The sequence below is a fragment of the Palaemon carinicauda genome, chromosome 7, assembly GCF_036898095.1.
Source record: "Palaemon carinicauda isolate YSFRI2023 chromosome 7, ASM3689809v2, whole genome shotgun sequence".
Classification (NCBI taxonomy): domain Eukaryota; kingdom Metazoa; phylum Arthropoda; class Malacostraca; order Decapoda; family Palaemonidae; genus Palaemon; species Palaemon carinicauda.
Genome location: NC_090731.1, coordinates 173,852,015 through 173,876,137, shown reverse-complemented (window position 1 = coordinate 173,876,137; position 24,123 = coordinate 173,852,015). Strand labels below are relative to the sequence as shown.

The window sequence follows — 24,123 nt, the reverse complement described above, 5'->3', positions numbered from 1 at the left end:
GCTTAACAAGGTGGTGGAGGTGAACTCCGACTACACCACAGCCTTGGCTTACATCTCCAAGCAGAGAGGGACTCATTCGAGGAAGTTGTTCAAGATCGCAAGGGACCTCCTCATTTGGTCAAAGATCGAAAGCTCACGCTGGTAACGAGGCTTATTCAGGGCGATATGAATGTCATGGCAGATCGCCTCAGCCGTAAGGGTCAGGTCTTCCCCACAGAGTGGACCCTTCACAAGAATGTTTGCAGCAGACTTTGGGCCCTGTGGGGTCAGCCAACCATAGTTCTATTCGCTACCTCGATGACCAAGAAGCTCCTCTTGTATTGTTCTCCGATTCCAGACCCAGCAGCAGTTCGCGTGGATGCCTTTCTGCTGGATTGGTCCCATCTCAACCTGTATGCATTCCCGCCGTTCAAGATTGTCAACAGGGTACTTCAGAAGTTCGCCTCTCACAAAGGGACACGGTTGACGTTGGTTGCTCCCCTCTGACCCGCGAGAGAAGGGTTCACCGAGGTACTGCAATGGCTGGTCGACGTTCCCAGGACTCTTCCTCCTAGAGTGGGCCTTCTGCGTCAACCTCACGTAAAGAAGGTACACCCAAACCTCCACGCTCTTCGTCTGACTGCCTTCAGACTATCGAAAGTCTCTCAAGAACTAGAGGCTTTTCGAAGGAGGCAGCCAGAACGATTGCCAGAGCAAGGACGACATCCACTCTCAGAGTCTATCAGTCTTAATGGGAAGTCTTCCGAAGCTGGTGCAAGGCCAATGCAGTTTTCCTCAACCAGTACCACTGTAACCCAGATTGCTGACTTCCTGTTACATCTAAGGAACGTAAAATCCCTATCAGCTCCTTCGATCAAGGGTTACAGAAGTATGTTGGCAGCGGTTTTCCGCCACAGAGGCTTGGATCTTTCCTCCAACAAAGATCTACAGGACCTCCTTAGGTCTTTTGAGACCTCAAAGGAACGTCGGTTGTCCACTCCAGGCTGGAATCTAGACGTGGTCCTAAGGTTCCTAATGTCATCAGGATTTGAACCGTTCCAATCAGCCTCTTTTAAGGACCTCACATTAGAAACTCTTTTCCTCGTGTGCTTAGCAACAGGTAAAAGAGTAAGTGAGATCCACGCCTTCAGCAGGAACATAGGTTTCACATCTGAAACGGCTACATGTTCCTTGCGGCTCGGTTTTTTTTTGGCTAAAACGAGCTTCCTTCCCGTCCTTGCCCTAAGTCGTTCGAGATCCCAAGCCTGTCCAACATGGTGGGGAACGAACTAGAGAGAGTACTTTGCCCTGTTAGAGCTCTTAAGTACTATCTAAGAAGGTCAAAACCATTACGAGGACAATCAGAAGCCTTATGGTGTGCTATCAAGAAGCCTTCTCTACCAATGTCTAAGAACTCAGTTTCTTACTACATCAGGCTTCTGATTAGAGAAGCAAATTCTCATCTGAAGGAAGAAGACCTTGCTTTGCTGAAGGTAAGGACACATGAAGTGAGAGCTGTGGCTACTTCAGTGGCCTTCAAACAGAACCGTTCTCTGCAGAGTGTTATGGATGCAACCTATTGGAGAAACAAGTCAGTGTTCGCATCATTCCATCTCAAAGATGTCCAGTCTCTTTACGAGTACTGCTACACCCTGGGTCCATTCGTAACAACGAATGCAGTAGTAGGCGAGGGCTCAGCCACTACATTCCCATAATTCCATAACTTTTTAACCTTTCTCTTGAATACTTTTTATGGGTTGTTCGGTCGGCTAAGAAGCCTTCCACATCCTTGTTGATTTGGCGGGTGGTCAATTCTTTCTTGAGAAGCGCCGAGGTTAAAGGTTGTGATGAGGTCCTTTAGTATGGGTTGCAGCCCTGTATACTTTAGCACCTTTGGGTTGATTCAGCCTCCAAGAGGAACGCTGCGCTCAGTAAGGAAGACGAACTTAAAAAAGAGACAGAGTAACGGTTCAATTCGACTTCCTTACCAGGTACTTATTATTTCATTGTTATTTGAGATAACTGTTATATGAAATATGGGATACTTAGCTATCCTTTAATCTTGTACACTGGTTTTCACCCACCCCCCTGGGTGTGAATCAGCTACATGATTATCGGGTAAGTTTAATATTGAAAAATGTTATTTTTATTAGTAAAATAAATTTTTGAATATACTTACCCGATAATCATGATTTAATTGACCCTCCCTTCCTCCCCATAGAGAACCAGTGGGACCGAGGAATAATTGAGGAGGTGTCAACAAGAAGTACTTGAGTACCTGGCCACAGGTGGCGCTGGTAAGTACACCCCCTTCTAGTATTGTGATAGCTGGCGTATCCCTCCATAGAATTCTGTCGGGCAACAGAGTTGACAGCTACATGATTATCGGGTAAGTATATTCAAAAATTTATTTTACTAATAAAAATAACATTTTTCGTTGGCCTCATGATACCTGTGTCTGTAAAAGATAAACCCTGGAAGTACAGTAAACTACCAAATCATAATTTCAAAGAGAGGTAGGGGTTGCATTGTTTAATTGCACAGTGTAGTTTATGACACATGGTCATAATAAATGAATAAATAAGAGAACTTTGTTAGTGTTATTTAAGCTCTGATATATCTAACTGTAACCAATGTAATTGTTAAGTAACATGTAATAACAGCATGCATGTACTGTACTGTATTCTATTTGCAGGAATTGGAGAAATGTGTTCGAGAAGATATCACGACAAGGAAAATCGGGCTTAAATTATCCAACGAAGCCTGCGCTGCACTCCGTGACAAACTCTTGTCACATCCGCTTGAAACAGCAGAGCTACTGCATCTGTTGCTTGTCAGTGGAAGGAGATCAAATTCTAAAGATGGAAGTAACACTAGTACAAAAGTCATTGCTAAAGTGGCTAGTGGAGAAATCGGAGATGGTGGAATGGACAATATGTCCCGGCTAAATGAAAGTTATTCCAAACTTGAGAATATTTTCATAGAGTGTTTAGACCATCTGATGAGGAGAATTGAAGATCTGGATGAAAAACTATTGCTACTGGAAAGAGAACTACAAGTGTTGTTGGAAAGGTATGGAAATAACGGTTCTCCGAGAAGAACAAATTTTGGAAATGGGTCGGAATCTATAGAGGTTGTGAGGATGAAGGAGAGGATTCAATTATCATGTTCTGAGAAACAAAGAAGTATTAATCTGTTTTATCTGTTGATTGCAATTTCAAGTGATGTGAACATTGACATTTTGAAGGACCTTTATCTTAGAATGGTTACAATTTGCCATGATAAGGCCTTAATAAACACTGAGCAACTTTATTTTTCCAACTTATCCTGCTCCGATGAAGGACTGCAGTCATTTTGTGAAGTGGAAGCTGAATATTTGGTAAGAAGACCTATCAAGACATCCAACAACATCGAACGTTTGAGTCCAAGAGTTTTGAATGTTAGAGACTTATATTTTGATTGCACTAGTAACTCTCGACATGTTTTACAAGTCATATTTGAAATGCTAGTTCATGATCCTGTTGAAAGTATAAAATCCTTGCAAAGGGAAGAGGAGGGATCCAGTTGGTTAGTGCCTTTTTGTCCTGTGATATTTTTAAATTCATGGTCAACCTCCTTGGATAAATTAGAAAGCTTACTGGCAGTTGCCAAGGTTTGGGAAGGACAACCAAAGGCTGTTGATCCTCTGATGTTGAACACGTGTAACGAGTTGAAACGGGATTTAAATTTTGTTAATTGGTGCGTGGCGCGAAACACAAATGTGAAAATGTTACCCCTTTTGCTCTTGATAAGGGATCACTCGCCATTGTACACCCTATACAGATCTCTCCCGTTGCACGACCTAAAGCCCGAGGAAGTGAATCAGCTCCTAAATGAGCACTGTCAAGTTAGAGATCCAAGTGGACAACTGTTATCTTCCTGCACTAGTACTTACCAAGCCTTTTGCATACTAAATGAAATGTTTCAGATAATTGCTGCTGGTATGCAATTGGATAATTCTGTTGCTGGGTGGAAAGCGAGATGCAAGTTGCTTGGTGATAAAATATCATTGGAGGCTAAAAATTTTGATTTGACAAATAGTGATAGCAGTGATTATCGCAACAAGCAGTCTTTAGTGTCCTTTTATCAGAAGAACATTGTGGAAAAGTTATTGGGCGTCAAGAAAAAGATTGATGAATTACATCCTTTGGAAAATAGAATGGAAATTATGGAAAATATATTTTCTTTGCTGTTTGTTAGACATAGCGATATGAGTGATGAAAGCCACAGTGAATCAGGTGGCGAAGAGGCTGATTTGGAAAGATCCATTCTATCTCATCAGAATGGCTCGGGGAGTCCAACGAGTACCGTCGCTACTTCTAATCCTATCATAGAATCGGGTAACATTTCTGAAAGACAAGAAGAACCTTCCAAAGTCAAGAAAGTTTTATTACTTGATTTTGTTGAGGAAGCCCTAGCTAGTGACCAGATTTCAAATACAGAGCCTCTTTTTCAAGAAGATCTGTGTTATTCAGAGGATGATTCGAGTAACAACGCAAGTAATGGATCACCTATGTCGGTCTCCCCAGATACGCCCGCCCAGTCATGGAAGGCCTCTTGGCACACTACGGCACCTGGGCAGTTGCAAGCAGAGAGTCATCACTGCTCATCGCAGAGTGGAACAGCACCACAGCATCAGAGTAGTTGCACAGTGAGTGGTAAAAGTACTGCCTCAAGTGTGGGGGAGCTGCCTCGAACAGGTTACATAATAAATTCCTTAGTTGCTTGGGACATTCTGATATTATTGCATGAGTCTTTGTTGGCAACATCTGCTGAAAGGTATTCTCAAAAGGCAAATCAGTCAAGTCTCTGTGAAGATGGTGTATTAGGACAAGTCATGCATAGTCGAATTTCTCATTTGTCCCGCCACGTCAGTGAAGGCCTTTGGCGACTTCAGGTGTTGGTTCCTTGTCATCGCAAGATTGGATCTTTAGAACATTTTGGTGAATATGTGGAGGGAAAGTTGTTTCTGAGAGATGTGAATGAGACCGAATATGAAACTAATGCTCAAAAAAGTTTAGAAAGAGCAAATGCTTCTTTACCAGTGAAGAAAAGGCATGAAACCTCTGAAGGAAGGCTGTCATTAGTTGATGATACCAGTGTCATAAATTATCTTTTAGCACCTCCACCTTGTTTAGTAACCTTGGCTCTTACTAATGGGAACTTGACACAGGCAGAACAAGTCATAAAGATGTATAAAATTGGAGACACCACCGAATGTCGAGAAGTTTGCCTTGCAGCTCGGCTTAATCAACTAAAACCTCGATTATTAAGTGCAAGTCAGCGTGCACACAAGGGTAAAGGAAATAAGGTTACACATTCGAAAGGGAGCACTGAACAAGGATTGCTAACCCTTGGACTTGTTGCAAGAGAGGCCTCAGCACAAGCGGCAGCTGCGAGTTTGGTTCACGAGCTTTTGAGTACTTTGTCACCCCCAATACCAACTGGCATTTCTGTCATTGCATCTAATACAAAGTGCCCTGTTATTGCCTCTTTCCTGAATCCACAGTCTATGGTGCTGAGTGATCTGGCTCTTACAATCGATTTAAATGAGAGTTCATCATCATCTTTGCTGGAGCAAGCTCTTCAGAGGCACAGGGCTCATGTTGAAAGTAATATGACATTACCTGAGCAGTCCAAGACAGGCACTGATGCTATAGGGTTTATTTCTTTTACACAACAATTGGCAGCTACATGTAATACTATCATCACCCTTAGAAATTCAGAAGTAAAAATAAGTAGTAGCTGTGGTACGCAGGAAGTTTCATTGGATATCTGTGAAAGAATAGGCCCATCTTTTGCAAGTCCATTGTCCTTGCTGTTGTCATCGTATCCAGTGAATGAACTTCCCATGAAAAATTACATTCTGAGTTGGTCAAGAGTTCTTCACAGCATGTCAACCCTCCAGGGTGTATTGCTCAGTCCTAAGGAAGAAGAGGAAGATTTTGATGAACCGAGTATTCACAGTAAAAACAATAAGGTTCACTTAGCGTATAAGGAGGTTTTAAGAATCATGAGTGAAGAAGCTTCATATTTATACCCAGACAACCTGAAAATGAAGGAGTCTTCTAAATTTGGGGCCTACGTGCGGTCTTTTTATCAGTATTTGCAGCTCATGTCTCTCATGATAACAAATTATGCTAACACAGGGTTTAAAAGGGGCTTGTCCAGCTATTTCAGCATATTGTCAATTAGACCAGTTCATATTCTTGGGTCACTGATGTTTCAGGATGGTGTTGACCCTGGTAAACTGGAGCATACAGCAAGAAAAATGAAACTCAACTTGACAACAATGATTTTGCAGTATTGTTGTCCTACTATTGGAATATCGAGGCCCAAGTCTTGGATACAAAATGGAAAACTGGACAAAGACGAGAGTAGCAGGTTAGGATTTTTGGTGAATGACGGTGGTACCATAATGAACGCTGGATCCATGACTTGTCGATCAGGTGTTTATGGTGAGGTAGTTGTCCGAGACGTTCTTACTACACTCCTGAGTGGACTCCGTGAAAGCATTCCAGCTGTTCCAGTGTCTCAGAGTGTTAATCATAAGGCAGTTTTATTGAACGATATAACTGCAGCAACAGCTTTGAAGTCCTTGGAAGTAGTGACAGTGCTGAGAGATACATCAGATTTAGCTTCTGTAGATTTTAGGAAGATTTCTGCCGGAGATGAAGGTGTAGTTTTTTTCATCAACCTTGCAAATCTCATGTTTATCCATGCTGGATTATTAAATCACATCTTTTATCCTTGTGATAATAAGTGCAAAAACCCCCGTGGTATTTTTTCAGATTATCAACTCGAGCGTATAATGGCCATGAAGAGAGTTGGATACACTGTCGGACAATTAGGGTTTGTCTCTTTGTACGATGTTCTATACGAAATACTCCGGCTACCTAATCCTTTGTCCAGTATACTGATTCAGAATGATTCAAGAAGCAGATTTACTCTGTGTAAAAGTGATTTGTTGAACAACAATTTTAGCGTAACAGAAAAAGAGGATTATCATCATATTTTGTCTCTCTTAGAGTCCATATCTCCAAAAGTGAATTTTTGCATTACACAGGGGACACCCATGTCTCCATGTGTAGAAGTGCTCTACAGTGATCGAATGGCAGAACAGCTTGAAAGAGCTGCATCTGAGCACTTGAATTTGTTTCTTATTGTAGAAAATAAAGTTTTAGACTGTAAAACCCCTAGTGTTGAAAAAAATGGTCAATGTTGCATTGCAACTTCCAGAACTATTTTGAATTACCTTGCTAGTCACCCAGATGGCGTTTCTGGAGGTATTCAGTCGCTTGAAAATGATGTTCCTGAAGATATCGCATCCATTTTGAGAAGTTTCACAAGAACTTTCGACCAATCTGAGGTAGAATTCCGTGTTCTTGACAGAGACGAGAAAAGAGGAATTGCTCTGGAGTTCATTGAAAGCTTTGATACAGATAAGTTGAATGTTTCAAGCAGTAAATCTGAAAGCAGTACGTTTAGTGATATATCTGACTATATACCTGAGGATTTACTTAAGTTCTCGGGTAAAGATGATCAGGAATTAGAGGACGTGGAACCAATTGATTGGTCAAGTGTGCGTGTTCCCGTTGCAGTTTTAAGCCATTTGAGGAAACAATGTCCTTTGCTGGCATTTATAGTTCAAGCAATTCACAGTACTTTAGAAGCGAGCAAAAAAGGTTCTGTTGGCTGTGATGATGAAATATCCGACACATGGCTGAATATTCTATACCCACCTTCAATAGGAATGAAACCACCCCCTGAAGAAACAGCTCTGTTCCGTGCAACTAGGAATCTCTTCTCAAGTAGGAAACACAAGTCGCTAGCAGGTATTGCTCAGGGAAATCGGGTTGTCTCCTCTCTCATGCATGAACCAGAGGTGTCTTGTGTATGGCAGTATGCTGATGAATTTCTTGGAAGCAACACTATCACCAAGGATGGCTTTCATCTCCTCTTGTCACATGTACCAAGAGTCATATGTGTTCTGCAGTTTCTCTCTACGTCTATGCTCAACACTCATCCAGACATCCTACTGTTGAGAGATCATCTTCTGGCTTTCATGGTACAAGTAGTACCTATTTCAGAAGGTAAGTTTCCCTGATACTGTTTTTTTTTTTTTTTTAATGAACTAACATTGTGAGTTCATCGTCATTATCTCCTACGCCTATTGACGCAAAGGGCCTCGGTTAGATTTCGCCAGTTGTCTCTATCTTGAGCTTTTAATTCAGTACTTCTCCATTCATCATCTACTTTGAGCTTTATAGTCCTAAGCCATGTAGCCCTGGGTCTTCCAATTCTTCTAGAGCCTTGTGGAGCCCAGTTAAACATTTGGTGATAACTGTTAATTATTCATTACAAAGTCATTTCTTAAAATTAGCCTTTTACATGTGGCTTTAAAGGGGTCCCAGTCACTCAAGTCCCTGATAAAATGAATTAGAAGAGAAAATTGCAGTCAACTGGTAACTATGCTTGCCCTTAAGTAGACTTTTCATGAGTGACTTTTAGAGCCCTAAAGGTTCAGGATGATTCAGTATTCTTACTAAAGAATGTTTCCATCTAAATTAAGTTTAATTTATTTAAATTTTAGGAAACAATTAATTGAAACCCTTTTTGTAACTGAAAATTTCTTTTTCATTTTTTAGGTAATCCAACCCCTTGGGAATATGCTCATGAAATATCAAACAGCCAAATGAGGTTTTCAGTAGTACAAAAGTCACACAGGTAAGTAATCTTACAGATTATATACTAAAAGTTCGTAAAGTCTGATTTCTGATGCTGTATTTCATGTATGTGCAATGAAGCCCCACTACTTGTATGATAGCTTCCCCTCCAAAATGTTTATGATTGGTTAAATCTCAAAAGAGAGACAATGATGTTACTTCTAACTCGTCCAAATGATTGAGTGTTTGATTAGGCTCCATCAAATGATGTTCACTCTGTGCATAATAATAATGCAGATTGTGTGTCCTAAAGTTGGGAAGTTTACAATCACCTCTAATAGAATATATTTTGATTTACATTATAATTTTACAGATATGAATTATTGTCACATTTTTATTTTTTTTTACAATATGCTACTCCAGTAGCATATTGTTTTAATATGAGTAGTCCCAAATAACCAATTTCCAATAGAACATATTTGAAGTGAAGCAGAAACATGAACAGTCAGTTACAATGATGGGAAATAATACATCATAGGCTTACATACCAAATGTTTATATCAATGTGAGAATTGACTAACATATCAAATTCTAATGTTTTGAAGCAATAACAGGTTGATAGGTCAACACAAATTTCTTAGGTTATGAATGTTTCTTTAATATTATGCAAAAGATGTGATTATATTGTCTTGAACACCTTAAAGAAAAGTGTAAAAAGGAGTCATTGTCTGATTCCATCATATCGCTGTGGAAAGGGAACTGGTAAGACAGTGGTTAAACAGATAGGCTTGTTATTGTGGCAAAGTAGTTGTGTGCATATGTAGAGAAATGAAAGAAGAAGAGCTTGCAATCCAGCCAAAGGGTGAGTAGTAGAAGTAGGTTAATGGAGTGTCATAGTTGTAATCATGTAACCAGGTACCCTATTTAGTTGTCAAAGCCCTTAGCATATGGAGTGGAAATGGCTGAGGGGGGGGGGGGGGAAATTACATAGACAAAGCTGGTAAGCACTAGCCATGGCTGGTAGTGGGGCATCATACAGGTGAGACAGGTAAAAATGAAGCATGATAAAATTACCAAGGGGTTTTCAACCAGGAGAGGTGTGTTGGAGGTCAGTATAAATGACAAGTGGGCAGGAAAGATTGGCTCTGATGAAACCTCATCACTTTTCTGATGTTCTCTCACTATCATATCACCATTGAAATTAAGCATTCAATTGTAGGACTTAAAGCTGATGATTCAAAGGCAAAGTAATGTAGCTGATTTAATCATCTGACATACTAACAGGTATATCCTCTAATCATTACTAATCTGACATACTGACTAATACGTATGTTCAAGGGAAATCCTTGGGTAACCAGCAAATTAAGGAATGTCTCACAGGTAAGGGACAGCTAATGCTCCTGCTTGCGAGGATGTCAAGTGAGGGAATTAAAGTGTCAAGGCCTACTTGAGACACCTTGGCAAGTATGCTAAGGTACAATGAAGGTTACAGAGTATAGTAGTTACCAAGTACACAAAGCATGACACTTTCACTGAAACACTCCAAAAACTTGGAAAAAACTATGTAACAAAAAGATATACAGTACACTAAGTAAACAGAGATTATCAGTTAATACACCAGAATCATCAGTATCTATAAAACAAACCCACATAAGTACTGTATAACCTAAAGCAAGTTACATACAAAAGTGTATGAAAACATTACGTACTTCCCTCAAATGGTATTACAAACAGATTGATGAAATTGGAAAAATAGCCCAAAAATTGGAGTAAGGCTAGTACAAGGTAAATTATTATCCAAATTACAAAAAAACATGAAGGATTCAACTTAGCAAATTTAAAACAGTACTTACTCATATGGGTTGTTAAAAGTACTATAAGAGGAAATGAAATGTAGGATAAATTACTCAATTTTTTTAAAAGCCTTTTTACCCATTAAGAAAAATAGTTACTGTATTGGAATTCTTGACATGGCTGTTGTTTACATTGATAAGTATACCTAGACACTCGCTCAAGTTGATGGTAATCAGCAGACTGAAACCTTGAAAAAAAGAGCTTGAAATTGTTGGTCGTTAAAATGTGAAGAAAATTGAAAAATATACTATAGATTACTATTGTGATTAACCCTTTTACCCCCAGGCTATTTGGAACTTTCCAACCCTTAACCCCCAAGGGTTATTTTTTTTCAAGCACAATTTTCAGTATATTTTTTTAAAATTGCTCTAACAGCCTTAATTTTCGTCATAGAGAGGTCAGGTTGGTCTCATTCTCTTGGAAAATGCATGAAGTTTCTCAAAAAATTATCAAAAATATGCAAAAACCAAAATGTAAATAGCAGTTTTTTGCAAGGACGTACCGGTACGTCCACGGGGGTAAAGGGATGAGTTTCGTGAAACGTACCAGTACGTCCTTTGGAGGTAAAAGGGTTAATATCAAAATGCAGAAATGTGTTATATTCATAGCCTAGTTAGCTAGCAATAGCAGGATCATCTGATGGAAAACAGTGGCAGGTTGATAGTTGGGTGGTGATTTACGTAATTCTAATTCTCTGATAATACTGTACTGTATTGAATTACTGTATTGGACTTTACAGCTTCCAAACACACTCTTGGAATGTATCTGGTTCGCATGGTGGATATTTACTGTATCGGTTTCATATAGTGTATTTTAGTGTCCAGGATTATATTTAGACAAGGAATAGAAATTAAATACAGTAATACAGTATAGAACTGACACCTTTTCTTTGGCTGGGAGGAACGTAGAGAGGAGAGGTCCCGTTTTTTTTTTTTATTTGTTTGATGTCAGCTACCCCCCCAAAATTGGGGGAAGTACCTTGGTACATGGATGGATGGAGGACTGATGCCTTTTCTTTGTACTGTGTACTTATTATTTCTGTAACTGCATTTTTTTTCTATTTCAGTCAATGGCCAGTTTCTCCAGCAATAAAGCTCCTAAAAGTGCTGGGATGCGATACACAACTTATGGGCCAGAGGCGAAAATGGGCAGAGAACCGGGCTGTTCAAATAAAAGTTTATGCAGAGGTTAGAATTTGATGTCCTTTGTTTAATAAGGGCTATTTTTATCTTTTTAGACTTGATATTAGCCTGAGTTTTGTTTTTGAAAAAAGGGTGGTATACCACTGAAATATTGCAGAAACATTTATAATACAGTAGTACCTGGGTTTAAGAGTTATGCATACGTAAGCGAGCTCGCAATCCAAAATTCTCGTAATCCAAAACAATTTTTCCCGTAAGAAATAAAGGAAATTCACACAACGCATTCCACACATTCATAAATACACATATACTCATTTTGAAAGGTTTGTAATATTATTTAAATAATTACCGTATAACTCCTAACATCAGAAATTAATGTAAATTAATAATTCACATTAAAAAAAGAAAAATATGGACCAATGAATGCAAATTAATAATTCACATTAGAAAAAAAAATATATTGACCAATTAACTTGCACTTTACCTTTGAGGAGAGTTGTGCTGACGTAAAGATGAGAGAGGAAGAGGTGGGTTACTGCTTGTTGGGAGAATCTCCCTCCACGAGAACTTCGAGTAAAATATTGAGAGTTCTCTCTGTTGAACGACGTTCACTATCACTAACTGAATCCCTTAATTTATGCTTTTTGGATACTTTGTTGTCTTTTATTTACACTCCTATATTCAACTTTCATGAGGCACCTATTGCAAGATGACTACTTTTGTCTTTTCTTTAAAATTGTATGGAAATGCAACATCACATTATTGTTACATTTGCTGCCAAAGCCTTATCTGGGTGATGTGTTTCTACAAAATTTTGCAGGGTTTTCCACACTCTGAACATCTGCCTAATTTCACTGGGGAGCGAGAGTTTGTCATTCCTCCTCCACAACCTCTTGTTGCTGTTCCTTATGCAACTCCACCAGCTCTAAGATTGTCAGCTGCTCGCTATGTTTGTATAGAAGACTGTTGATGCCCTTCTACACCTCTAACCCGAATGTTTTGCCCAAGGACACAGTATCATTTCCAACTGATTCCTCCTGGACTGGTTCAAATCCCTTGAAATTGCATTCAGAAAGGCATTCAGGCCCCAGTTTCCACTATATAGAATTTAGGGTTATCATGGCCCTTACCAGGATTTATCAATCATTTTGTGGCAGTTGACAGTGTGGAAATGTTTTTTCCAAATCTCTTGGAGGGTTAGATTGGTCCCTTTAGTGATCTTGAAGCATTGCTGGAACATTACCTTTGTGTGAAACTTCTTGAAATTCGAGATTGCAAGATGATTCATGAGTTGGAGCATTGGGTTGGTGTTGGGCAGCAGGAACTTTATTTGGTTAAATTTGAATTCCTCCATTACGTCGTCTTCAAAGGCTGGCGGATGGGCCGCAGCATTATCCCTAAGTAACAAGGCTTAAAGCGGAAGGTTCTTCTCCATAAGGTGCTTTTTTACCTCGGGAACAAAAACCTTACTAACCCATTCCCACAAACAAAATGCGTGTCACCCAAGCCTTGCTGTTTGACTTTCACATAATGTTCCGTTGCTTCTTCTGCACCTTATACTATTTAAAGGGTCATGGGTTCTCCGAGTGATAAACCCAGAGGAGAGATTTAATTTTGTAGGGTTTGACGGTTTTTCTTGGGCATGTAACCAGAAATTGTCTTTTCTTCTGCAGTAATGAAGGTCCTCCTTGATACCTCACATAAAAGACCAGTCTCGTTGCAATTCAACACTTGCTGTGATATGCAGGGCACAGAATCCACAAAACTTTTAAATTCAGAAATGAATGCCTCTACTACCTCGACATTAGAACTGTAGAGTCTCACCATGTTACTCTACACTATGGAGGCCAGTTCTTCTCTTGAAATTTTCAAACCCTGGCTCACTTTGAATGTTTCTTTTCTTTGTCTGGTGTTGTACCTGGGTCCTTTTTAACAAGGTCTGCATACAATACTTTTGCATTTTCACAAATAATGTTTTTAGTAATCTTATCACCTGCTAACTGCTAATTGATCCAGATGATTTTTCAACGTTATCAAGAACACATGGCATGGCGTTGTTTTTCAGCATCAATTGCTTTGATTTCTTTTTCAGAATTGTACAAATCGTCGATGTTGTATGATTGTACATTTTTGCCAGTTCTGCCACACGCCCACCTTTATAATGCTTCTATGGTAATCATCTCCTTGCCATCTTTCTTAATCAAATTGGGGGCCATTGTCTAGATGCTATACTGTACTCTAAACAATAGTGATCAAAATTCGATAAAGAACACTTCCAAAGATGGTCGCAAAATAACTATACAGTAGATTAAAGAATTATGGTTTGAGCAAGGGAGAAAAGTTAAGCAAGGTGAAATAAAGTGAACATTACGTGGGTAGGGTATGGGTACAGTACTGCACGATTCCTTTTTGTGTATTGCATTCTAGTCTCATAGTACTTTTGCCCCAAAAATTGTACATACAGTACATAGGGAACTTTTAGCTCATAGACCGATATAATGCTCGTAATCCTATTCCTATTTTTATTGGTGTTTTTATGCACATATATCGATCTGCTTGCATTCAGTCACTCGTAAACCGAAGTACTACTGTATCATTATTTTCAGCAATTTAAAAAATTTTTTTATGAAATAGAATATGATATTTAATTACTTTTAATTATTTTTATCTTTCAGATTCTTAATGTGGGAAATCCTACGTTAGAGACATGGCAAGAAGTTGAACATCTATCCTCAGCTGACCCTTCAACTCTGCTTTTAATGCTTATTCAAAAGAAATTATTCAAACTTGGCGTTCAGTGGGCAGAACATCATAATGTTGATTCCAAGTTGCGACAGTTAGTTGACCAGAGTTACCTAATGTCCATCCTCGATATGACAACTCCTGATTATGGAGTTGCAACAAGTGCTCTTGAATCCTTGAGCTTACGGGACCTAAGTGTTGTTACTGAAGCACTTTTACTAAAGTTATCAAGTATTCCAACTCGTCGTTTCCTACTAGAGTTTTTACTAAAAACTTCAACTCCAAAAGAGCCTTCCTCAGTGCCCCCTGAAAGTTATGCAGCGTGTGTAGGATCTAAAGAGCATGAACAAATGCCTACAAAAGAAAACCCAGAAACTTGTGAGGTACAAGCAACTAATGAACACCTGGATATAGATCCACTGAGGCAAGAACTAATGGGTCTGATACTCGTTGAAGAAGTTGCTCCGGTTACAGACGATCGTTATCAGTTAAGCCATTTGGCATCACATCCACACTTGATTATTGAGCAGTGGCTTATGAATATCAAACTTGAGGCTGTAGAGAAAGCTGTGAAAGTGCTAGGAAAACATATGGACATGATTGGGCCAAGGTACTCTAAGAATGTTGATGATGAGAATCTAGGAATTTCATGGTCACATGAGGAATCAAGTTCAAGGAAACTAGAACCAAACTCATTAAGTTGGAATACATTTAACTGGATTATTGAAGCTTATGCTGCTAAATCTCTCGATACCACAGGTGTGCAGTTTACCCTTAAACCAAAGCAGCGAGTGGATAGGAAGCCAAAAAAATTTATAATGCCTCCCCAACCCCCTGATAGAAAAGAATGGGTACCCGATAGTGAAGTCAGTGAGTGCGTAGTTTGTAATGTGGCAGTTTTTTCAATGTTTTGCCGCCGTCATCACTGTCGTCGCTGTGGTAGAGTTGTTTGCGGTGCCTGTTCGAAGTCACGCATGGTAGTTCAAGGCTATGGTGATTTGCTAGTAAGAGTTTGTCAGGAATGTTTCCAGCAAACAAAAGACATTAACCTGGTGGACTACGATCAAATACGTCCCCTCGGGGAAGGGAATTATGATAGCCAGTCAGAAATATCAGATGTTTTAAGCACAAGAGGAAGTTCATCGTGGTCCAGTGACGCCGAAGGAGGGTGGTATCTGTCAACTGACACGGTACACAATAATTTAGTTCGTCAGGAGTTCGGTTACGATTACGCTCCCTCACTCAGTTTATGTCTTGCCATATTAGCTCACCATCAAGATGACAGAAAAGCAGCCATATGCATCATTAAGTTGTGTCATCATTTGTTTTCTTTAATTGTATCTGCTGTTATTTGTACAAGCCCAGAAGTTGATCATAATTTTGTATTGTCAATGATTCAGACCCTTCTCACGTCATCCAAAGTTCGCTTTGGCAACGTTAGCGAACATCAAGGCATCGCTATCTGTGAATATTACTCTCAGTGGGTAGATTTGCTGTCTCTCTTATTGAAAGCTAATTGCGGTGATGTAATCCCACAAAGGGCCCTGCAAAATATGCTAGAAATAGGAATTCTGCATCAGAAACTATTGCAGAAGGAAGAGAATTGTAAAAGACAGCTTGAAAAATGTCTGCAACAGGAATTTGTGTATATGCGGCATATAAGAGATTCACTGGTGAAAAAACAGTTATGGGAACTGTCCCTGAATGTCTCGACAAAAGCTGGTTTAGAAGTGACTGGAGTTTGGGGTGCATGGGCAATGGCATCACTCAAAGCAGGAGATTTCCCAGGCGCTAGGGAGAGATTTGCACGAGTTTTAGAGAGGCCTTTAGATAAAAACAGACCATGTAAGACTTCACTTTTGCCTGAAATTATAAAGTTTTTGGAGAGTAGTCCATTCATTGTCAATGAAAAAGTGTTAGATCATGCTGAGAGAACTCGTATTTTGCTTAGTGAGCAAACAAGGCTTCCGCCTTCACAAGCTCTTGTGGTACTTCATACACTTCAGAACTTGAAAAATATCTCGGAAGGTAATTTGAGAATTCTACCTGGTGCCACTCAGTCTACGCATAGTGCAAGGTCAAAGAAAAGTAAAAGTACTTACAAAATGGATACCTTGTTCCAGAATGAGTGTAAGTATTATCTTCAGTTATATGGAGATCATAGCATGACCATTCAGTTCTGTATGAGGCATCGTCAGTTGCAAGAATGTGCGGAATATCTATTAGCTAATGAAGTAAGGGAGGATATTTTTATCTCCGACGTCTTACTGCCATGCTTGCGACTAGGAAAACTTGATCAACTTTTGAAAAGTTTTAGAACTGAGGATCCGCAGCAGACAAAGTGGTACAAGTATATGTTGCGAGGGTGTCGCTGGCTTGAACACAATAAATGGTGGAACTCTTTGTTAATGGTTCAGGAGGCTTTAGGCGATAGACTTAGAGCAGTTATGACATTGCTAAAAATGTATAACCATGAAATTTGCAATTATTACCAGCTATCAAATAGAGTTCACATTCTTACTTCCGCACAGCATCATCTTCAAACTTACCTTAACACACAAATTCTACATGGATCTTTCGCCAAAAGTAAGATCATCCTCAATATGTCAGGATGGCAAGTTAACCAGTACATTAATATGCTAGCTCTGCAGGCTGATGCCACCAAGTTTTTAGCAGGATATGAAGCAAATTCAGATATAATTAGAAAACTCCTGCAAAATTTAGTTCAGATGAAAATTATTGGAGAACGATCTCTTCCAACACTACTGGGAGATGAAAATGAACGTTTAGCAGTTGGGGCATTGATTGTATCAGGAGCGCAAGTCATTGAAGAGAGCCTAGGTTTAGCTTATAGGATTGTTGAAAGTATGGGAGTTCCCCTTGAGAAACTGCTCTCGGTTGGCTGTCAGTTACTTGTAGAGATGGAGATGTATGAGAATATAGGTTCTCTTGTAAAGGGTATGAAAGATTTCGGAATCCTAACACCGAGCCAGGTGGATTCTGCCTTAGAACCAGCATTATTGAAGATGTCTTCAAGTACAACCAGTGTTAATTTGGATGTCATTGTGAAACTCTTTTCTTCAGAAAATGCTAAGGTAAGGGTTATTAAAGATTTTGGTTCATGAGTCTATCTTGTTGCTTATATTGAAATTATTTTTTATGTACTGCGCTATGTGTCACTGTAACGATTATTTTGATAAGGTTTTTACATACATACATATACCAAGGCATTTCGCCCAATTGCGGGGGGTAGCCGACATCAAACAAATGAAACAAAAAAGGGGATCTCTCCTCTCTACGTTCCTCATAAGATTTTTATGACATTTTAATTATTTTTCACAGATTGAAGCATACATCAAGTGTGGCAGACTAAAATCGGCCTACCTAACAGCAGTTCATCGTGGCAAGTATGATGATGTGATTCTTGTGCATCAGGCAGCAAAGCGAAGTGGCCAAGCTCACGTTGCTACAATGTGTACAAAGTGGCTTGCCAATCACAAAAGTTTTGTTGGTGCTCCTTAGTGTTGCATTGTTGAAGTAATAATGATTATTACTAAATTCTCAGGGATTTAAGAATTAAAATTTAACGTTTTCTGATGTTTATAAGATGTATATTATCAATGTCTGGAGCCTAGGTCATTGAATTATAGTATGGAAGACTGAATGTATTGCTTCTATATTAATTGAAGTTCAAGATTATAAAAATCCCCAATGATTTTGAAACCTTCAACTACAATTATCAACTTTGCAACATTATTACACTGATATGTTTTTATTCCCAATATTTTGTTAATAGCATCGAAAGCCATTAGGTTTTAAAAATGGTCCCATTTTTCTGATAAGGTATAAGGATCTAGTCAAGTCTGTATTTTTTACTTTGTCTCCTTCATTTGCTTTGTTTTTTATGTAGTTGTATACACATGGGGAAAGGAATTCCAGGGAGGTTGATTTCTTCTTTTAAATTTTAGTTCATAATTATTGTTTTGGTATTTTGCCTAGAGATGTTATAAAATGTATAAACAATTTTTTGGAAGTAAGGCCAGACATAATCCTTTTTATATTTGTTTTCTCCTTTTTTCTAATTGAATTTTGGAACTTTCATGTATTGCAAATGTTAATTAAATAGTGGTGGCTGATTCGGTAATGTCCCTGATTGGTGAACACCAGACTGGAGTTTGAGTCCCGCTCAAACTTGGTAGTTCCTTTGGTCGCTGCAACCTCACCATCCTTGTGAGCTAAGGGAGGGGGGGTTTTGGGAGAGCCTGTAGGTCTATCTGCTGAGTCATCAGCAGACATTGCCTGGCCCTACTTCGTCCTAGCTTGGGTGGAAAAGGGGCTTGGGCGGTAATCGTATGTACATATGGTTAGTCTCTAGGGCATTGTCCTGCTTGATGGGGCAATGTCACTGTCCCTTGCCACTGCAATTCATAAGCGGCATTTAAAACCCTTTAAGGATTTTATTCATTTAGATAAACATCTGTTTAGAAATAAGTTAATGCACTCCTTTGACTAAAAAAAAAAAATATTAAGGAATTAAATTTTTAGTGGGTAATGCACATTAATACAGTACTCCTTTTTACAAGTGTTGGTTTTTCTTGTTTATTGATGATTTTTCAAGACTTGGTACACCATGTAAGAGCACAGAAATGAGTAGACTGGGACTCATTATGCAATTTTTTTTATTCCGTATTATTACTTGAAACTATACTTCAATTGAACTTTCTTCTTCAAGCCTTGCTAGTGATTTATGTGGAGGTTAGGGAAGAGATTAGAGCATCATAAACTATATGCTATATCTGCTTCAGTCTTTGCTGACAAACTTTAAAATTTTAACCCTTTGAGGCTCCAGTGATGTCACGTCACTTGACATCGTTACATTCCCAAACGTTGAAACTCCGTCGTCCATGTTATGAAATGCTAATACCATTAAAATATATAAATCTTTATGAACCTCTTCTGCAGTTCATATTGCTTCTAATCTATAAGCTCAGTTTATCGATATTCAACTCCTAAAAGTTGTAAAATTTCCCATTTCCTTTCAATAGACATGCCTGGAATAAAATAAAAAGACACAATAGCAGTTAATGGCAAGTAGGAAAACAGTCACGCATCAGAGGCTCTTTGTTATCTCAGTTTCTCCATCGCATCGGTTTGATACATTCCTTCCAGACTGTGAAAAGTTTTAGTACATTTCGAGTTTTCTTCTGGATTTGTTAATAATTATTGCTCAGGGATAGTATGGTGATTTGAATAACCGTTGTGAGGTTTGCAAATTCTTCTCTGTTCCTTTCATAGAAAAATATTTTCAAAATTCAATTTGCTAATGAAACTTGCTTTTAGTTCAGCGGGAAATCCTGAGAAGACTAGGCTAGTTGTTTATAGCGGGGATCATGACGATAAGGACATGCCAACGCCGCTCTCTAATACACACTTAATCAACCAAGTTTTATAGTGATGAGCTTCAAAAGCTCTCAACTTATTTAGCTTTCTTTAATTAATCATAGAGGGCCAGTGAGCATTCACTTAAAAGGCGGCAAAGCTCGATAAACTAAGCTTCTAGAGAAGAAGTAATATGATTTTCAGGTGAATACAGAAATGAATTTTATAATCAAAATTCCATTACTCTATTGTGGACATTTTGGTTCACTTCTATGCATAATTTTTCTCTAAATTTAGTAATCTTTAAATTTTTTATTTGCTTCAATGAAGTACAAGTGTTCAGTTTCACCATAAACAGCATTATATCATGAAAAATAGATTTGTACTGTGAAAGAAAAATATTTCCATGTTCATGATCAATTTAAAATTTTAGCTGTCACAGACAAAGTGTTTGGGCCCAAGAATCTCAAATGGCTAAAGCAGATTTGTTTTCTTTAGTAATTTAAAGTAGGAATAATATTTGACATAACTTTGATGTCTGGTATAGATGATTTTGACCCTCATCCAGTAATTCCAAGTTGCTTATGATAGGTGATTACTTTGTAATACAAGATTTAGACAAAATGCATGAATTATGATGTAAAACATGAAACTAACACAAACTACAATTAGTATTTCCTGTATCCAAAATTTCTGTTGGTTACTATACAGTACCTAAAGGCCGATTTACACAGGGATAGTTCACTGGCGCCATTAGCTAGCGGCAAGTAAACTTTCCAGGATAATAAGCGTTTGCACGAGGACACTTTGCCTTCATACGGGGATAGTTTGCTGACGCCAGTAAACTATCCCCATGTAAACCAGCCTTAAGCATTGGTTATCTCAGTACATTAACACCTCCCTTATCCAATCAATTATAGCTACTGGTTTTTTAATATCTGTAATTGTGGGATAGTTTACATATCCAGTCTTTAGCCAATGCTAGTTAATTCCAAACTTGACATAACCCTGCCCAGTGCATAGCCTACCGGATTCTAACATACTAAATGTCAATACCATCCATAATATACAGATGAAAATAGAACTACTGTATATAGGAAAATAGTCTGGATTGAGTCTACCCTTTTAATAGGAAATGAGGCAGTAATGAAATATATTGCTTTTTACTCATTTTCCATCTAGTGAAAAATATAATAATTATGTAAGTGTTGTTGAATTTATCTATGACAAGAGCACAGAATCAAACAAAATGTGTTAGTGTTAAGTTTACTTATTAACCTTGTGAACTACAGTGATCTTATCGCTCTAATAACGTAACTTTAAAAACGGTAAACTATGTTTAGCACGATTGTCCTCGCCAATATAATGAAGAATTAGGGCAGCTCTGTAAGAGCAGAGCTCAACTCATAGGGCTGGATAATGACCCCCCCCCCCCCCTTTTGATTATAATATCCCAAAGATTACTAATATAAGTATTCCCAGGAACTCACTTTACAGGACAGAATTTTTGGTTAGTGCTTAAAAAGTCGTACTTGGCATAAAGAGGTTTAACTGGTTGGGTGAACAGAATTCTTAGTTATTAAGGACTGTGTACAGAATTATGGCTTTTACTGTAATAACACCTTATATTTACAAATATTTACAAAACATTTGTTGTCTACTAGAGCATGGATTCATGGTCTGTAATACTGAGTTGGTGTGGAATTGGAATGGAAGTCAGATTCAATCCACAAATGGATTCGATTGAATTATACAATTTAGGAAAGAGGCTAAGTACTGTGCATTCGCTAAAGTCATTGTCCACACAGAAAGATCCATCACAATTTTTAAAACTTAGGTATATTTGAAGCCTTCCTTGTCCATTAATGAAAGAATTGAAGCTAGCACATAGAATCTAATGTCTGTTTACCTTGTATAAAAGGGTAATATAAAAAAGCGTAGCGTTAAAATCCCACGGTATCATTCATGTCATTAAATCAAGCAGTATAAACATGTCACTTTCAAGTTCCACAATTGTCTGATTTTATATTTTATATACTTTTAAATACTATTGTTTGAGCTTTGATAAAATAAGTTCCCTGATTTCATGCTGAAGAGAGGGAGAAGCCAGTCGATGTATATCTTACTATGAAAGTTCATATCAAATGATATGAAGCAAGTGGTGAAGTGATACAACAGATGTAAGAGCAGACAGCAGTTTATGTTTGAACACGTTTCAAAAAGGGAACAATAACTCAAGTTTTCCCCTTATCATGTGTTACTTTTTACTACTTGAAAAGTGCGTTTCCCTTCAACTATTTAGTGTGCGAGAAGATATAGTTTAGAAATAAGCTCTGAAAGTTTACAGTACTAGAGTTCTACACTTTAAAGATCTTTAGAAGATTCATAAAATATGCTTCTGATATTTGAAAGAATTTATACCTTACTTGTAAAGCTTCTGTGAGAAATTTATCGTAAATGGATGGTATATATCTCTCCATCTCACTTAAAAGTTCTATGAACAGTGCTTTTCGGATGCAAGTGGGTCTAGTTTGCTAAACTCATCAAGGATATAGTCTAAGCTGAAAATTACCAGTTAGACAATGAATTATGCATAAAAATTCTATATGAGGGATATTTTAAACATATTGTATTGGGGCCCTTTTCTTTACATACAGTACATGTATTTTCAATGCTTTATTTACTTTGAAAATGTTGTTGCACTAACCATTACTAATTTTATTTTCATTTTGAATTAAAAATCACATCTTTTATATATACTGTAATTGGATCTCTCTATATTATAAGTTGATTATTTTTTACTTTAAATGGTATGAGTTTTAATGTTTATAGTTTTATTTATTCATAATACATTTATCATTCATTCCTACTTGTATATAAGCCTTCCGTCTTTTAAAATAAGGAATGTCTTCAGCGGAGGTGGAATGGCTGTTTAAATCGTTATCGAGGCAGTTAACGAGGCCGTTAACGACAGATGGTGAACACAGTCAAGTAGCCCTGTCAACCCGCCTGTCAAAGACTATTCACTTTTGTCTTTGTCTGCAACAAGTATGGACTTAGTGTTACGTCCTATCTAAAACTATTTAATCTTCTTACACAGTACACTACTTTTCAGTTTTGAATGGTGATAGATGGAACGAAGCAGGACTCCAAGTGTATATTGGACACTCCTTTGGTTTATAATAACCTGGCGATAGAGCCAACCACTACTTAGGGGCACAATTATTTACAATCTTTCCATTCTTATAGCGTAGATTGTGGCCTCCTGTAGGTAAGTGTTTGCGTTAAGGAGTGATAAGGTTAAGTCTTCCATGGTGTTATTCTTGCTATTGCCAGAGACTGTTTAGCACTTTGTGCTACTCATCAAGTAGACATAACTGAAGCCTCTGGGTATACGCTCCTGGCTTAGCCGGGGAGAGCTCGGATCTACATCGGGAAGTTTTTCCAGAATAGTGGAGGGAGAAATGATCACCGCATTCCAACATGTGCTGGAAGCTCTGGCATACAGATTGCTGACAATGAATGACCTATTTTAGCCCTAGGTGGTTTTGTTCTGGGGTCACGGGCCCCAAGGATGAGACCCGGGTTCCCCTGGCTACCAATATTCAGGTGAGACGGAGCTGCACAGCCCCATGTCCACCATGTCGGGCTGTGTTGGATAAACTGGGATGCTATCCTTCACCTTCCTGCTTGGTCTATGGACTCTCCTCGCTTCCCTGATGGGGTACTGCTGTGCCATGTGTTGAGAAGAGGGCTCCTGTTGATGGTCACTTAGACCTTGACTTCTTTGCTTACAGAACCTAAGGAGAAAGTTGGTAAGCAGAAGCAGCGATTCGTTCCCCTTTATCTTCCGGTTCCAATGCTTCTAGATGAAGAAGACTCCAATATGACCAGTTCTAGTCACAAGAATAGGGCTGATAGGTGGTTGTTAGAGTCATCTCCTTCACTCTTTTACGTGACCAAGGAGACTGGCATTTCCAGAGAATAAAAAGAGCCAACCAGTTCAGTTCTAGAACTTCTTACCTACAAGTAAATGAGTCTCCTTATTTTAAAGGACAAAACGTTTGTATACGCTTAGGAACAAATGACAGATTTTGAAAGTAATCTGTATTGTTCCCAGCTATAAAAACACGAGTTCTTTGAAGTTGAGCTAAAGGTCAAAAGGGAAGAATCATTGATAGGCAGGTGGCTGCTACTTGCTCAAGCTCACCACCTGTTGTTAACTACCTCACAATGATTTGAAGAGTTGTTCCATCTCCGCTAAAAGACATTCCTTATTGTAAAAGATTCAGGTTTGTATAGCTAGGAAAACTAGTAAAATT

At 38.5% G+C, this 24,123-nt stretch overlaps 1 protein-coding gene across 1 annotated transcript in view; it reads left to right on the top strand.

The window, feature by feature from the left end:
* The window catches only part of LOC137644188 (uncharacterized), a 37,508-nt gene extending 13,444 nt beyond the window's left edge, over window positions 1-24,064 (top strand). Inside the window, exons 3-7 of the mRNA XM_068377189.1 lie at window positions 2,675-8,111; window positions 8,667-8,745; window positions 11,605-11,725; window positions 14,356-17,517; window positions 17,765-24,064. Of these exons, the coding sequence (XP_068233290.1) occupies window positions 2,675-8,111; window positions 8,667-8,745; window positions 11,605-11,725; window positions 14,356-17,517; window positions 17,765-17,944 (8,979 nt within the window). The 3' untranslated portion in view covers window positions 17,945-24,064. The remainder of the gene's footprint in view (window positions 1-2,674; window positions 8,112-8,666; window positions 8,746-11,604; window positions 11,726-14,355; window positions 17,518-17,764) is intronic.
* The last annotated feature ends 59 nt before the right edge of the window (window positions 24,065-24,123 follow it).